Source organism: Rhodnius prolixus, unplaced genomic scaffold (genome assembly GCF_049639745.1).
Source record: "Rhodnius prolixus isolate KJV_2025 unplaced genomic scaffold, Rpr scaffold_1, whole genome shotgun sequence".
NCBI classification, from domain to species: Eukaryota; Metazoa; Arthropoda; class Insecta; order Hemiptera; family Reduviidae; genus Rhodnius; species Rhodnius prolixus.
The window spans coordinates 20,437,648-20,455,413 of NW_027411581.1; the positions used below are offsets into that span (position 1 = coordinate 20,437,648).

At 31.2% G+C, this 17,766-nt stretch overlaps 2 protein-coding genes and 4 non-coding genes across 6 annotated transcripts; 1 reads left to right on the forward strand and 5 right to left on the reverse strand.

The window, feature by feature from the left end:
• Nucleotides 1–515: 515 nt before the first annotated feature.
• Nucleotides 516–6,225, reverse strand: RpS4 (ribosomal protein S4). The gene is made up of 6 exons (XM_074114921.1): nucleotides 6,083–6,225; nucleotides 5,476–5,734; nucleotides 5,064–5,161; nucleotides 2,518–2,689; nucleotides 1,013–1,142; nucleotides 516–700 (listed from the first exon to the last, which is right to left on the reverse strand). Exons 1-6 carry the CDS (start codon nucleotides 6,083–6,085, stop codon nucleotides 571–573), a joined length of 792 nt encoding a protein of 263 aa, XP_073971022.1. The 5' UTR covers nucleotides 6,086–6,225; the 3' UTR covers nucleotides 516–570.
• On the reverse strand, nucleotides 3,055–3,187 carry LOC141446379 (small nucleolar RNA SNORA16B/SNORA16A family). The gene has a single exon (XR_012453675.1). It is a non-coding gene; the product is annotated as a small nucleolar RNA SNORA16B/SNORA16A family (small nucleolar RNA).
• Nucleotides 3,337–3,469, reverse strand: LOC141446380 (small nucleolar RNA SNORA16B/SNORA16A family). The gene has a single exon (XR_012453676.1). It is a non-coding gene; the product is annotated as a small nucleolar RNA SNORA16B/SNORA16A family (small nucleolar RNA).
• LOC141446382 (small nucleolar RNA SNORA16B/SNORA16A family) lies at nucleotides 3,619–3,751 on the reverse strand. The gene has a single exon (XR_012453678.1). It is a non-coding gene; the product is annotated as a small nucleolar RNA SNORA16B/SNORA16A family (small nucleolar RNA).
• LOC141446381 (small nucleolar RNA SNORA16B/SNORA16A family) lies at nucleotides 3,901–4,033 on the reverse strand. The gene has a single exon (XR_012453677.1). It is a non-coding gene; the product is annotated as a small nucleolar RNA SNORA16B/SNORA16A family (small nucleolar RNA).
• A 1,478-nt stretch (nucleotides 6,226–7,703) lies between the features above and the next one.
• Nucleotides 7,704–16,027, forward strand: LOC141447398 (trypsin II-P29-like). Its single transcript, XM_074114909.1, has 4 exons — nucleotides 7,704–7,924; nucleotides 12,455–12,583; nucleotides 14,171–14,373; nucleotides 15,552–16,027. The coding sequence occupies exons 1-4, from the start codon at nucleotides 7,721–7,723 to the stop codon at nucleotides 15,922–15,924; spliced, it is 909 nt and encodes a 302-aa protein (XP_073971010.1). The 5' UTR covers nucleotides 7,704–7,720; the 3' UTR covers nucleotides 15,925–16,027.
• The last annotated feature ends 1,739 nt before the right edge of the window (nucleotides 16,028–17,766 follow it).

Genomic DNA, 17,766 nt, shown 5'->3' on the forward strand with positions numbered 1-17,766 from the left:
ATCCCACTTGTGCGCTTTCAATTCCATATTCAAAGCAGTCGAATGGTAAAATCCGTTTTTTACTAATTTTAATGTTAGACATTAAGTCAATAGGCTTGATAAAAATAGGAACATTTTTTTTTACGAGGAACATCTGCTGTTTTGCCCATGCCTAACGATGGTCCTGCATCCGTCAGCTAAGCCATAATCCAATGGCAATAAATTAAGGCTGGTTTACAGAAAATGAGTTGATGGAAGAGATAACCAAAAAAACTGCTCCACATACTACTGCTCTGACAGTATGCTTCTCGAAAGAGCCATTCAACTTACAAAGTACTGCTAACTCAGTACAATAAATAAAAGAACTCACCAATTAGATAAAAAGCAAGAGACGTGATGGTTTAATGAATTATCTAAAATTAATAATGTTCTAGAAATAATTTTAGTTATCCTCACGATTTCATATTCAAGGACACAGTTTTCTCCTGTTAAAAATTTTCAATTATAATGTTGGAGGTGAATAAATTAAAACTTCATTTCCTAGTCCCATTTTTAATTTTTTTTTTTTATTAAAAAACTTAACATTTTCTCTCAACCAGAAGCTGCTTTGGCAGCTAACCGTTTATCTCTTTCTTCAGCAATACTCAATTTCACTCCCTTTCCTTTAGGAAGAGAAACATATGCTTTACTTCCTTTGCCAATAATGAAAACATTGTTTAACCTGAAATCAAATAATATGATCAGCGTTCTGCAACACACTACATAACACTAGATTTCCAGTTTTTGAGAAAACAATGGAATTAGCGTAAGTATATACTTGAAACAAACTCTTGAAATTCAAATACTGGCGCTATTAAAATAACCACAAAAGTGACAGCTATTTGCATTTTAATCTCTAATCTCCAATAAATAATCCAGCAATAAGCAACCAACTATAAAAAAAAAATCCTAGGTGGGGAATGCTGTGAAAATGTGTTTCAGTGGAAATTAATTAATTAATGGAAATATAAAGGATATCGTTAAAAGTTTTTACCTGGTAGCAAACATGTGTCCACTGGCATCTTTAACGTGGACGATATCAAATGAACCTGGATGTCTTTCTCTGTTCACCACTGTACCAACTCGACCCAAGTTACGGCCACCAGTTATCATGCAAAGATTCCCTATAAAAATAATTATTATTGCTCCATTGAACGAAAGTAATATTGAGGTAACGTAGATTATCTGTTAAAACACCTGTGTAAGATTAAAAAATTAAGACAAAATCTAATTGTTTCTGTATTGGGTGATGCTAGTACAGGATGAAAAATAACTGAACCAGCGACCGTATAACAGAATTTTAATTTTGGCTTCCTTTTATCATAGAAACAAAGTTGTTTGTTAGCAATGGTTTCCTTTGAAGCCTGAAGTAGCTTGCATAACTTAAACAATGCTTATTTTTTACAGTCGGGCTTACACTTACTTATCTTAAGGGTATAAATTCAATAGAAGTAACAAATTCGAGAAATGGTTTTGTTCATATATATATGATTATTTAACACCTCAGTTTGTGTTCACCAGCACATGGAGCTGCAAGGTAGGGTGTATTTGGACGAGATGATACGGTGAATATTCATAGTGATGTACATGTCATGATGAACGTTCATGATGTACGGTGATATGTATATGGACATATCGAAAAGAACAAGACCAAAAAATGAAATCAAAGATAGGGATTCGTAGTCGTAAGTCCTACGCCTTGGGACACCCGTCCTGCACAAAACTTCCCACAGGACGCTGTATAATTAAACAAATTAAACGGTGCGTATGTACATGATATGCTCGATGCAAAAAGAAATTGTCTCAAGATACTAAAAAGCAATTTTCTTTAACATTTTTTTCTGCGATTATTTGAATTGTAAAAACTTTAAATTTTAAACACCCAGCATATTCCTTCTTAGTGTTTTCAAATTTTGCATTTATTCCATGACTACGTCAATAAGTTCCAACATGCTTTTTTTTGCAATCTATAGATATTTATTTTCCACTTTTAACTCTTTTCATGATCACCAGCTAAGTGAACATTAATCTGTATCATACCCAGTAACAATTGAGATAGTTTTTCGTTCAATTTACTGATAAGTAAATTTTTCTTTTTCCATATTTTAGCAACGCTAAAAAACTTGAACAGTTTTATTTTTAAACGAATGTTTTTCAGCTGAGTAAGGAAATTAACATCATGAATAAATCAAGTGCCATTAGTTTTCATCATTAAAACACAAGAGGAAAGAATAGAATTTTAAGCGTATATTTTTCAAGTTTTTTTTAACATTGAACTAGGATATAACTGAAGGGATCTAAAAATTTTAAGGTTAAACACATGATTAATAACTACTCTTTTTTTTGTTACTTTATGAACTATTTCAATAAACTACTGGGCTCACAGATCTGAACTGATTTTAAAACTATAAAATTTATAGGCGAAAGTAAAAGAAAATAAAACCAAAATCGCGGTATAATAAGCAATAGAATAAAAATAATATAAATACTTTACTTTACCGGAATCCATTCGAATGATATCGATAATCTTAGATGTGGCGATATCAAGTTGAATGGTATCGTTTACTTTGGCAAGTGGATCAGGATACCTTATAGTTCTTCCATCATGAGTAACAAGAAACGGTATTCCTCTGGGGCCAGTTTGCACTTTCTTTACTTTACAAAGCTTATACTACAACAATACCATCCAATAAGTCATTATACATATATTTATTATAAAATCAATTTTCACAATTAAACGAAATTATCTTTGGAGACTGTTCCTACATTGGGTGTGCTGAATTATGATCTGCACAGTCAGCGACCATAATAGTAGAAAAATTAATATTGGCTTTTTTTGACCACTGAAAACCAACAGAAATTTTCAATAGCTTCGATAAAGCCCGTAAACAATTTTCCAACCACTTCAATTCACTCTAATTTTTTCCCACCTTCCTTTTAAACATTATAACTCACTTTACAATGATATAATCTACGTATTATCTTCAAAACCAGTTTGCATATTAACAAGCACTATAATAATAAATTTATATAGAAGACTGTTCCTACATTGGGTGTGCTGAATTATGATCTGCACAGTCAGCGACCATAATAGTAGAAAAATTAATATTGGCTTTTTTTGACCACTGAAAACTAACAGAAATTTTCAATAGCTTCGATAAAGCCCGTAAACAATTTTCCAACCACTTCAATTCACTCTAATTTTTTCCCACCTTCCTTTTAAACATTATAACTCACTTTACAATGATATAATCTACGTATTATCTTCAAAACCAGTTTGCATATTAACAAGCACTATAATAATAAATTTATATAGAAGACTGTTCCTACATTGGGTGTGCTGAATTATGATCTGCACAGTCAGCGACCATAATAGTAGAAAAATTAATATTGGCTTTTTTTGACCACTGAAAACTAACAGAAATTTTCAATAGCTTCGATAAAGCCCGTAAACAATTTTCCAACCACTTCAATTCACTCTAATTTTTTCCCACCTTCCTTTTAAACATTATAACTCACTTTACAATGATATAATCTACGTATTATCTTCAAAACCAGTTTGCATATTAACAAGCACTATAATAATAAATTTATATAGAAGACTGTTCCTACATTGGGTGTGCTGAATTATGATCTGCACAGTCAGCGACCATAATAGTAGAAAAATTAATATTGGCTTTTTTTGACCACTGAAAACTAACAGAAATCTTCAATAGCTTCGATAAAGCCCGTAAACAATTTTCCAACCACTTCAATTCACTATAATTTTTTCCCACCTTCCTTTTAAACATTATAACTCACTTTACAATGATATAATCTACGTATTATCTTCAAAACCAGTTTGCATATTAACAAGCACTATAATAATAAATTTATATAGAAGACTGTTCCTACATTGGGTGTGCTGAATTATGATCTGCACAGTCAGCGACCATAATAGTAGAAAAATTAATATTGGCTTTTTTTGACCACTGAAAACTAACAGAAATTTTCAATAGCTTCGATAAAGCCCGTAAACAATTTTCCAACCACTTCAATTCACTCTAATTTTTTCCCACCTTCCTTTTAACATTACACTTCTTACACATTATAATAGTGTTATAGGTAATAAAAAGAAGTCTTTTTTGGTGTATAATTATATTCTAAGTGGAAGCTTTAAACTAAATATAAATCGAAATAGAAAAATTCACTTTTATATTAACAGGCAAAGAAATAAATTCGTTAACAAAATTGTTTTGAGATAATGTTAACTTGTTCTTGATCCGAGAAATATACCGTGGTAGTTTTCATCTCTTTTTTCTTTCCATCAACATAAATATGCGGCAATAGCGAAAAAAAATAAATAAATAAACCTAAAAGTACTCGAAGATCACAATTAATTTATTAAGCTTATTACCACTAGCTTCCACATATTTTACGAGAAAGATATTTGTAATAGTATTTTTTTCAAGAAATATTTTACAAGGGCGATCCAGCCTCTGCCGTTTATATAATAAAGATCTGCTTGGAAAGGAGTTGAGGATAGGCAACAACAAAGGATAGGAAGTTTACACACTGCTAGGAAAATAGAATAGATCCCAATCACTTCGATAACAGAGTAAATTCCAAAGATCTTTACATTAAAAAAAAAAAAATTATATCTTCAATTTGGATCTGTTATCCTAAGTGTGGCCACATGGGTCACAGAACCGAAGACTCGTTGTTAACGATAAGACAACAGACGGGGCAAAATCTACGATACAAAGAAAAATATAACCTGACGGCATAAGCAAAAGATACAAAAAAAAATTCGGCGTTATATACACTAATCGCTCCTGATTTATTATCATTTTTACTCTTATAAACTATCACTTTTACCTTAATATTGAAAATAAAAACGTCTTCAATCTATCAATCATAATTTTATAATTTACAAAGAACTTGTTGAGGCACCAAAATAACTCACCATGAAGAGTGATTAATAAAGATCTCATCAGCAATAAATAAGTCGTGTTTTATTACTAAGAAAATGAGTAGTAAATTATATTTCTATAGGTGAAAATTACCTTGGCTTCATCAGCAGTTATTCTATGAATGGCATATCTTCCTTTAACGTCATAGATTAGTCTAAAAAACTCGCCAGTTTTCTCAATTGTGATGACATCTGCAAAATAATTTAATTAAGAATATTATAGATTTAACAATATACAATTATATATTAAACATTAATGCAATTATATGCCAAATATGTAATTAAAATCTAGAATCAAAATCATAACCGCCTATTCTGTCTAATAATGCAACAATTTAATTTTTAGTCTGCTTACCAGTTTAAAATTGTCTATGCCCTTGCGCACAGAAAATTGTGATTTAACAATATTTCCTAAGCTGGTTTTTACTCGATTGATCACCATTTTAAATGTAAACTCTAAATTTTGTTTCACCAAACAAATAAAATATGAAATTTCAGAAACTCACCCATAAATCCTGCAGGATAATTTGGATCAGTCCGTACTTTTCCGTCAACTTTAATTAGACGTTGCATCACAATTTTTGTAACTTCCACGTTAGTTAATGCATACTTCAATCTGTTCCTCAAGAAAATTACTAACGGTAGACACTCCCTAAGTTTATGTGGTCCGGTACTCGGTCTGGGAGCGAAAACACCGCCCAATTTATCCAACATCCATGACTTTGGTGCATTGAGACGCTTTAAATGTCTTTTAGGACCTCTTGCCTAGTAATAAAAAATTCATGCAATGATTAAGGTTATTAACAGCTCAACAAAACAAATCAGATAAAACAATGTAGCACTAATCTATTGATAGTTACTGTTTTAAAAAAAAGTATTAAGGGCCTTAGAGTTAAATAAGAATGATTAAAAGTTCACAATTGTTGTAACAAGGGTTTAACATATACTGTCTGAAAACATTAGAATCAGCATTTAAAAAGAAGGCTAGAGTTTATTCAAAATAAATTATAATATCTAAGGCACTCTAATAAATGTTTTGATTTGAAATATTACAATTGAATCTCTAAAAACAAGGATGATTTAAAATAAAGAATATTTGAACGCGTGGCTTACCATAGTTGACACTAGCACGTAAAGGCTTCTGAAACAGTATGTACATGGCCTTCTCAATTACAACCTCAAAGAAAATAGGTTTCTTTTTCAAGAAGGGGAATAATAATATTCCGTCGTCCAATTCCTTTCATTTTTGTTTTTTCCTAATTTTGGAATTAATTACACCAAAAAAAAAAGTTTTTATTATAATTACTAAAAAAACAAACTGCAATAAGCATTGAAAACATGGTTTAACCTTCTCTGTGATCAGTGATGAGTGATCGCTATCCTGTCTGTTGTGGCTAGGGTACTAGGTGAAACCCACGAATTGTCTAAAAGTATACTACAGTAAATGTTTAAATATCTGTAATTTTTTTATAATGTTCACTTATTCCAAAATTACCCAGCAAAATCTTTTCATAACATTTATAAGCCAATCGTTGCAATTTAAATGTAAAAACAGCATTGAAAACCATTTACATGTTTGAGTTATAAGGAAATGATTTTGATTTCTTCCAGGTTTGCCTATTTTCTCTTCGTGTGAAGTTAGTAACTTTCTTGAATATGTTGAATATCTAATAAAACATGGTTGAGTTAGGTAAGGGTGAACAGACAACTTCAACGCTTACAGATGACTTTTATTTCGCTAAACCATCTTCCTATATTCCATCCTAAATAATTACTTATTCTTTTATTTTTCTTACGCAAAATATACATATGTATCTACTTTCGTACTTGAAGCACTTGATTCACTTGTAACTTTCGATAAAATCTCTACTTAATTATGAGGAGCTACTTTTCTTTCATTTTCTATATCCTTGACATCTGTAGTGAAAGAGGCAAAACTTATTGATAAAGACAATACTTCAACTATAGTTTATACAAGTATATATGTACATATATGAAAATCTGAAGAGATTGGAAAGAAATGCAGGCAAAAATAATAATTTTATTTTTTTAATAATAAGATTTCTAGAACACCTACACTTCTTCTGCAATAGCGGTAGTCCTCCAAGAAGATTGAAGACATCATAAGATAAGAGCACGTTAATGGAGTGACACCACGGGGTGCCTTCTCCCATCTATTCCTGATGTCGTCACATCACATTTGCAAGTTGCAGTTGTGAATTTCAATAAAAGGTTTAAACAAAAAATCTAATCTTAACGAAGAACGAACTATTTTCCCATTTTGAGTTCTTTTGTGTTCCCGATGCACCAATTTTTGTGGCTCTGTTTTTGTTTACTTTTTTGGTGCTATAATATTCGAAGTAGACGCTCAATATTTTCAGTTTGCATGAGGGAATGACAATTGTATTTTGCTTCACTTTGGTACTATAGAGGCAAAGTTCCAGAATATTTCCGATACAAACTGCCTTTCCATATCAGTGATTTTTACTTCATGTAGCAAATCGAACTATCCAATTATCTGAGAATTAAATATGCTTTTCTCAGTGTTCATTGTTCATTTCATTTTAATGTTATAAAGAAATAATTTTATATTTTGCTGTAAAAGTATATCTAAAGCTATGTCTATAAGCTTTTTTGTAACAAAAGTTTTTGGTAAGGATACAATAAACAAGGTTTTTAAAAGTCTTATATTTTTAAACACCCACCTGTATTGTTGCATCACCTACAACATGTGATTCAGTCTCCATAGTTATGGAAATTATAGTTTTTTTTATAATTTTACTCATTTTTTTTATTATGAATAGCTCGCAGAAACTAAAAAAGCATGACGAAGATCCTAATATACCTTCTATAGTCGGCATAAGAAATGGGAATATGTTTTGTACTGGATTCATTTTAGACAGTGATTGGGTACTGACAGCTGCTAGGTGTGTGGCTGCAAGTGGGATTACCATGGTAAGTTACAGCAGAACTACTTCAGATAGAAAATGGAAATAAAAGATAATTTTAAATTTTAGTGCAACTAAAAATCGCTACAATTTGTAATAATGCAAATTACATTACTAAATAAATATAAATAAAAAAGTAAGTAAAATAATTCCTATTTTTTTCAAGTGAGCTTGACATCTAACTTCCGATTAGATCTTGGTCGGGGGCGAAAGCAGATACTATATTATTAAATTTTTTTCTAATAAATAAAATGTAGCTAATCGTGGGATTTGAACTGGGGATCTCCCACTTACAAAGCCTCGCTTTATTAAATTTAAACCAACACCCCGCCCCCAAAACAGTAAATATGTACTATTTAAATTACTATGTTTTCAGTTAATACCTCATAATTATTATTTAATTTTTTAATAATTAAATAATAAAATAAAAACTTGGCAACGATAAAAAGAAACTATGTATGGCCCTAAGTTGGAAAAGCAAATCACTATTATTGATAAATATACACAAGAAATTAACCGGCAAATGCCTCTGAAAACCTCAATTTCTACTTACTATAGGGCGCTACAGCTCTGTAAGAACCTTGGCCTCCTTCAGCACAGCATTCCACTCGTTCCAGTCCAAAGCAAGGAGTGTCCATCTTCTGACTCCCAGGCTTCTAATATTGGTTTCTACATCGTCATGCCATCTTAAGCGAGGACATGCTCTTTTTCTTCTTCCACCTGAAGTTTCATAAAATGGGTTTTTTGGAATTCTTGTTTCGGGAATTTTTTTTTTTTTGAGTTGCATTTTTCAAAATAAAGGACGCAGGTCTTGGGATCACCGTAGTTCCTACTTAAATGAACAAATCTTATGGGAACTACAACAATATAAGGCTTTATGGACAAGACAACACACACATTTTTAGAGAATCTACTCTTTAATCTACTTACTACAAAGTATTGGCATCGCCAAGATTCATATAGAAAACAGACCGAAATGCTAAAACCTAAACTGGTTGTTCTTACAAACCTAGTGATAATTTTAATTATACACTTAATGAATTATTTTGTTTGTATTATATTATATTTTACAAGGCAGAAATATATTTTTGTCTTCTAAGAGTGAAACATAATTAAATTTTATTTTAAATAAAAAAGTATTAATAATCCAATTTACAGAAATAATAATTATTATTATTATAACATTAATAATACAGAGTACAAAGAAATAGTTGACATCTGGCTTTATTTAGAAAATTTTGTATATCATTGCCAAAGAAATCTAAGTTGAAACGATTAGCTGTTCGCATCATACGAAAGATAGGGGAGTAAAAAACTTAATTATGCTTGCAGTACAGTACATTGAACGGAGAAGAATTATGGGATGAGATATTAAAATAAATTAGAAAAAGAAGGTAAGGACAGTCTATTTGAGAATGGAGAAGTTTGCAGAGGAAAGAGAGATCATAATAAATTCTTCTGATGACAAGTGGAAGAATATTGAGAGTGAGCTCTAGATCAGAATAGATAACGGTTTCTTTAGGGATTTTAAAACGGCAAGGCAACCACCAAAAGATCTTGTTCTGAACAGCCTCAATAGAATATGTGATGTACCTTGCAAAACGGACTCCAAATTATTGAACCATATTCAAGATTCGGTCTTAAATTAATTAATTAAAAAATATTCATACTTAGAAAAAATACTCAGAATCAATTTATCACCAGCAATTACTAAAAATAAACATTTTTCTGCATATACAACCAAATCATTGTTGAGAGTGGATCATAATTTAAAGATGCCCACTACAATGCACAAATTTCTTAGCAGAAGACACCATTAAACACTATTCATCAAATTTCTCTGGAATTAAACGTGCGCTGTGAGGGCAGAAGGCTTTCTCTCATAGGCAAGTAAAAGTAAACTGGACAGATTAATAATTGGACAGCATACCCATTAACGTTCATATTGATGTACATTCTTTTGGCTTAAATTGCATAAGGAATTTGGTTCATCACAAATAGTAGATAATTGTTGGTCAGACGAAACTGAGATAATAGTAATAGCTATCACCAATGGATAATCATTGATTACTCCACAGAAATAAAAAGTAAATTTAACTTTTAAATAAAGTAATCAATTCACCGGTTGTAGTTCTTGGCCAGAATATTCAAATCTAATAGGAACGCCGGACAATCTTTCTTTATGGAAATTAATATTTACTTCGATTTTTTTATTATTACCAATGAGTTTGCGGAGGCACAAAATGTTGACGTCTCCAACTGAAAAACCATCGGAAAACATAGATTGAATGATAGAATTCATCTCATATCTTAAGTGGTAATTCATCAACGGTTTTTGTAAATAATTAAAATTTATTTATAGTTGTCTCTAGTATTAGAAAGAGGATCCAAGTACATCAATAACAATTAAATTGTTTGGGTGTAAAACATTTATTGAAACTGTTTTTAAAGTTTTAAATTCAGCAACCCTTGCGAGATCAAAGTTTTGTTTTTATACAATTCTTTTGAGGTTATTAGCAGAAGTTTTCACAGTCATTATATCTGATACTTGTGAAGTCTCAAAAATTGCTGAAATAAGGTTTTCGTTTAAATCATCAGCAGACATATTCGATAAACAGAACAGAAGTTCTGCATGAATTAGCAGTAAAATTAACGAAATTAGGGACCCATTTAACTCACTAAGAAAAAATTATTTCATTTATGGATACTAATGCAGCCGAGCAGGGCGAATGGATACAAATTCAGATAAGAAGTATAGATAAAACTGAACCAGAACAAAAGAACAGTAAAGTATGAGATAAGCTCTAATCAGAACTGTAACACTCGTTCCAGCACCCCTTCAGCAGTAAGCACGGTGTTCCATAGCAGTACCATGGTGGCATTCGGCAGATGATGGCTGTCTACATGTTTGCATCAAATAGATCGAACCAGGTATTGATCTTTTTGCGGCGATAGCGGATAGCGTGCGCTAAACCTCCGATACATTCCTCTTGCGGTACGGTACCCGGCTGGCTTCCAGAGCTGGCTCGCATCTTCAGTCTGCCATCAGAGCCATCAGTGTGTAGTCACGAAAAGAGCGCACAATTATGCACCTATATCTCATATAAAAACTCGATGCCGTGTAACAATGCAAAAATGTTTTTGTTACCAATATCGTAGTATTTAAACTAATATTATCATGTATATTTTTATTTACAATGGCTATAAATTACATTTTGTATGTGTCTTAATTTAATTTCTGGGATATGTCTACTTTTTTGGCACTAGGAAACTTCTCTAGCCTGCTGCCTTGCGTGAGTTGGCGATTTGTTGATCTCGTGAGGTCTGTCTCCATAATACGTCCGAATCGCTGAATAGCAATAGTTGTTATCCAGAAACACTAGGTACTTCGTCATTTTTTTATTTTTTCAATTCTTTTTGTTGTCAATTTCGAACTAGTGTTGAATAAAAAACCTGAGAACCATTAGGAGTCGAAATGCGACTCGAATCTACCTTCTGTGAGGCTTATTATGCTTCTAAATATTCTTTATAAAATTATAAAAATTATAAAGTATACTTCTTTTTGCTTCTTCTCATACTAATTGCTTTATTCCTTGGAGTTAATTCTTTTTAGATGGTTGAAACCACCATTAGTTTTTGATACATATTCAAAATAATTTTTTTGAGTTTGAGATAACGCAGTTTAGTAAACAACAATAGGTCTTCTTCTTTTGTATACCCCTTTATAAAATGCGTACATTATTTTTCTTTTTTTTCTAATTTATTTTATAAAAATCCTCAGTGATAACCATCCTCACTCCGTAAAATTGAATCTGTTATCAATTATTTAAATTTTATTAGGAATACTGACTGATTTTAATAATTAACGAATTGTCGAATAATAATCTGCTTGTGTAATGAATATCATATTTTGAGTTAATTACTAGTTCAATTTCTTTATAAATTTACATAATATTATTCAACTAAAATCGGTTACCCAGAAAGCGTTTTTACTGAATAGAGGATATTTTTTGAAAGTTCGCGAAAAGGGCTGCACCAATTTAATGAATCTTTACAATATAAATAATGTTTTATTTTCAAAATTTTATTGAAAAAATATTTTTGCGAGTTTTGGAGGATCTGGGAACTCGATCTGTTTGATGAATAAGTTTAAGGAAGTTAGAAGTTAGAGTGCTCTTATAGCTGCACCGCTATCCTCTCCTCTATATCTATATGATCTGTAGTTTAGGTTTAGTTTAAGACAATATTAATAAGATAATTTTGTGAGTGGAAAAGAGAAAGAAGTGTTATGTTAGAGAAAAATCGAATTAACCAAACAATTTTAGAAACTTATTTTTAAAAAAAGTCAAATAAGAGTTTACCTCCCTGGAATGTACAATACTTAATCTCCACTTCTCTTTAATAAACATGTTCGTTTATTGAGTTACTTTTCCCTCAGTTTAGTTTTACATTTGCACTACAAATAAAAATTATTTATGATATTATATTGGACAGTGAATTAAAAAATTGTATGCTTTTGATTTTTTTAATGGCCTAGGTTTTTGCTGGCACACCAGATATTTATGGTCCTGGTGCCATTGAAGCACAAAGTTCTTTAATAGTAAAACATCCAAAATATGATTATTCAATAGAAGAATTAGGAGGACACGACATTGCTCTGATTAAGGTAAATGTATATTTTTTGGATTTATAAGAAATATATGGAGAAATGAATAATGAGTTCAAGTGAGGTTCACAAAGAAGTTTGATTAAAGCTGTGTTCCGAACCTGGTCTTATTTTTCATAAACAAAACATTTTTACGCAATATTTATAATATATATTTATATATTTTGTATGCAATATTTACATGTACAAAAGCTAGTGGCCTATCTCCATCTTCAGGACTACATGGAAAACCCATCGGCAAAAATTAGCATAATTAAATAATATAATGGCACAGCGTTTTTTTATTAGAAAACTTTTTTCTCTACCCAAGACGACCCCTAATTTCATGCTCTATTTAGAGACTAAGGTGAATCAACTGTTTCTATTCACGTTTAGGCTACATTTTAATTACATATTCAAATTACTCAAACTCCCGGATTCCCGTCTTTCTAAAATGGTCGCCCTTAGAGTCATTAATAGTAATGCACTGTGGTTCAAGTTGTGGAACACTTTGTGTACAGAATTCTCTTGCGATTCGCTATTTTCTTTGAACAATGTAAGTGAATGGCCAAAGATGTTCAATGATTTGTTGAACAGACTAACAATTAAGTTTCAGAATGAGCAGTACGAGCAAGTTGCCTCTTCCTCTCGTTTCGTATTTTACAAACAATTGGAACATAACGTTGATATGTTTAGCTTAATCTCTGATCAGACTCAGGGTCTGTCATTGACTGAGCTAAGGTGGCTTTTTAAGATCAGAGGGGATTTATTGTATCTCAATGGTGCTCCAATATGGACGAGGGAGGTAGTAATTTGCTCGTTATGTAATGCGCGTGTTAAAGAGGATATTGTGCACTTCATGGCCGAGTGCACCATACTTGCAGAGATTCGTCGGTTGCACTTGAACTCAGCCTCCTTTACGAAAAGCCAATTTATTGATCAGCTAAGTAATAATTTTAAAAATTTAATTAAATTTGCCCGACACGCTTGGCACTATCGTTATCAGCTGGTTTTGGAGTTCAACTATTGATTTATATTTGATATTAACCTTTTATTAATTTATTTTACTCATTTACTCATTTAATTTTATTTATTATTATTTATTTATTTTTTATTTATTTATTTTATTTGTATTTTCTTTTCGCCACTTCATATTGCAAGATATTTATATTTCTTTTACTGTTTATAGTCAGTCCGAGGTAGTAATTTTATTTTTGTTTTAATCTCAGATTTCTTTTTCTGTTCAGTTATTATAATTTATTAGACATTTAATTTTATTTTTGTCTTCGTTGAGTATTTATTAATCTATTCGTATTATGTCCCAACTTGTATTATATTCTAATTATATTGTATATTGCTTTATTATAATAATAAGAATCAATATTTTGTTTTTACGTCGACCTCCAGCAGACGGACTAGTTCCATGCTGTACATTACTTGTTTGATTTTGTTCAAGAGTATAGTTTTGTTCTGTTTTTTTAAATAAAGTAATATTATTATTATTATTATATTATTATTATTAAATAATATGTTCTTATGCACTATTGTAAGAAAAAAAAACAAAGTTCAAAACACTTGAAAATAAACAAATTCTGTTTCATTGGGCAGGTAGATTTATCATTTCAATTAGATAAAGTAAAAATTCTTCCTCTCTCTGATGAAAATTGGCCGCTAAATGATCACACATACAAGAGATTTTGTAAAATAATTGGCTTTGGATCCGTCGAAGGTGATCGAGATAAACCCTCTCTACATGTAAATGAGGTTTTTGCTGAACACGGCTATAAAGCATGCAGTGGCTGTACAGAAGGGTGAGTATTTTCAGTATATAATTTAAAACCTAAGATGCGGATGGAGTTAGTGAACTGACAGATTGTATTAAGATAGTATCCTTAAGCGCTCAGATTAAGGATATTCAACGACTACTATGTCACAAATGCTACGTCTTTTGATTTTAGTGGCACCTTTTTGAACTTCTTATCTAGTGGTGTATATTATAACAGAATTTCTTACACTACTGGTTGGGATATTTAACGCCTAACTTGACTGTAGATGATCAATGCGCCTCGCATCCTTTAGTGTTACAGAGACTATTTTAAACTTAACCCCCAAAGTTATTTATTACACAATAACCGGGATATTTGCAAGCAAAGAAATTTGCATCTAGATAATAAAATAAAATATAGAAACCACCATCGATGAATCGTAATGTACTTTTCTGATTTTTCCAAATGAATAATTTGTCGACAATAAGCAAAACAGTGATGGGAGCCACTAAAACAGAATTCTATTCATTATTGTTAAACAAAAAGTGATCATTGCCTTGTTGCCCACAAAGTTAATGCCTATTGTACGATGCAGCCAGTAAGGAATAAGCATGGATTAAACTGAAGCTTGCTGAGAAGAAAAACCCGTATGGTTTTAAAACGTTATATCCTACATAAAGATAAAAATTGCCATGATTCTCTACTAACTGGATTAGTTCCATAAGAACAGCATGTGAGAGCCAGCTGTTTAAAAAAGGATGGAAATATATCAGTTAAATAGAAAGGCAGCCCACCTAAACGGAAAACTCAAAAGATGTTTTTTTGGGATTTCCCGAGATATTTGATGCCGTTATTAACTAATAAAAAATCATGTTTAGAAAGGAAAGCACTACATTCTTTGCTTCCACTGACGCCACGCCACTGGTTGTACAGGTCTGGTCCTATTGATACTAAAGTAAAAAAACGATCGATCGTCTGTTTACATCATTTTTCATTTCTTCACTCATATCTCTATGGTTGTAAAAGGTCATTTAGCCCCAAATATAGGAACGCACTAACCAAATATTTAATGATTTATTTAATAAAAACTTCAACAAGTCGTTAATCAGGGCTTTTTATACAACATAATTATTCATATATGTATATATTAAAATTAAAGTTAGTTCCAACATAACCAACATGATTTAAACAATTATTTAATGTTAATTGCTCATTTTTCTTAGTGACCAGCAATACCAGCTTGTTTGTTTGAAAAGAGGTGATGATATTGGAATTTGCGGAAGTGATATTGGAGGACCTCTTATTTGTGATGGAAAAGCAGTTGCAGTGGCACACAAAATTTTTAAGGTAGGACAATGCAACAACAGTCGACCTAATATTAAAACGAAGTGCCACCGAAAGGAGACTGTTAGCGCGTTTATGTACATATGCCCATATTTAGGGTGGATAAGTAAATATGTTGATAGAACTCCAGTTAGTTGTGGAAAGAATTTATTGCTTAGCTCAGCAAATTCCCGTGCAGAATTGGATTTCTTTGCAATTTTACAATTGTTTCTTAGCACCATAAGAATCATATCGCATTTTACTGTTTTATGAACATGTTTTTTTACAAATGAGTATTAATAAAAAAAAATCAAATGCTCTGTACAATGTATTTAACTGTATACTTCAAATAAAAAAGTATTGTTTCTGTTTATAACTTCTGCAAAATGAGTACTCATTGTTTTTTTTTTTTCTTTAAATTTACAAAATTTACAGATTAACAATGACATGTAATTATCTTTTACAGGGAATATATTTATTTAGTTCAGGGGAGTCCTTCTGCAATCCCTTTTGTGACTTAAAGACGGCACATAGTTTTTAGATAGCAAATTTTTCCAATCATTCATAAGAAAACTACTATAATTTTTTATCAAACTTTGATGATGCACTTCACAAATAATAATGAGATAACTCATGAGAGTTTTCAGCGTGCAAGACTACATACAGACTTTTTATCCTCTAATCGTATATAAACTTATTAGGGAAATCAGCCTATATTGAAGCCCAACAATTGCTCTCAAGCAAAAATTTAGAAAAAGATTTTAGTGGACGAATGTTTTATTTGGGTTTCCTTACTCATATGCAACCTTCCAATTATTATAATTAAACCACTAACATTCACAACCACACATTGGGTATCTGGACAACTTAGGACTTCGTTTCTCTCCAATACGATTAATAAGTAGGGTGCAGTGAACTAATGACCCTGAAGTCGATGCTCCAAAATGATAAAAAGTAAGCGCACGCATTAAGGAATAACTGTGCTCTCATCTCAACTCACCAATTGCTTCTTTGCTTGTAACACTTCAAATTTATTTGCAAGTTCCAGGCGTTTGGGAAAAAATTGATAATGTAATCCACAAACATGTTTCTCTACTAAACGTTTTATTATAAAAAAAAAAACAAAAATGTAAGTAAAGTAAATAAATACAATAAAAAGCGTAAGTATTGTCAGATCATTTAGAATAATTGTGGTATTTCTGCGTAGGTACTTGTTAACATTAATTAGTCAGTAAAATTGCTTTAGTTTTAAGCAATTATTGTTTATTTTCTGTCATTTATATAACCTTGTCATGCCTCTTTCTCTATCAACCTGCGTGATTCGCTTGAATCATTCATTAGAAATTTAACATTAATCTTTAATTTTAGTCACCACATTCAAAAGTAACATAAATTCAATCTCTCTATTTTTATCCCTATTTAACCATCGCTTTAGACATGCGACAAAATGATTATTTATAATTAATACATCATTAAATGTCTATTATAAAAGGCGAAAGATTTATTCGTTTTGAAGAGAGACCAGAGTAAAGTATTATTAATTACTAATAGAAACTTAGCTGTTTTCAGTACTAATTTTAATTTAGTTTGTGGATACCCTTTACCAAACGGTAAACGGCACCTTTAACATTTTACAACTTACCAATCCTATTAAACTTCTTAGTAATTTATGCAAACCTCACTTCACTGGGAGGGTTACAGAAAAACATTATCCACCACAACACTATAAATTGCCCAACTACTTGACAAACGAGAATTTAGGACTTCAAAAATTATATTTGATGTAAGGCAAATGACTCCTCTCTGTACCTCTGTTATGATAAAGAAGGATAACTTATATTGTGAACACGCAAGTCGAAAATGTTGGCATAATTAAAGAAGGGAAGAACACTTTGAAAGTATCAAATAATCCCGGTAGCCTCCCAAACAATAGTTTAAAAGGAAAAATTATCGATCAGAAGCACGATTATGAAGTGTAAAAACGTTAGCTAGAGAAAATTTTTCCCCTCTACTTAATTTCAACAAAATAAAGAATCAACTATAATCCCTTAGTTATGAAGCTAATAATGTCCTTACATTCTCAAATGTATTTTTTCGTAGTATTATTTATTCCAT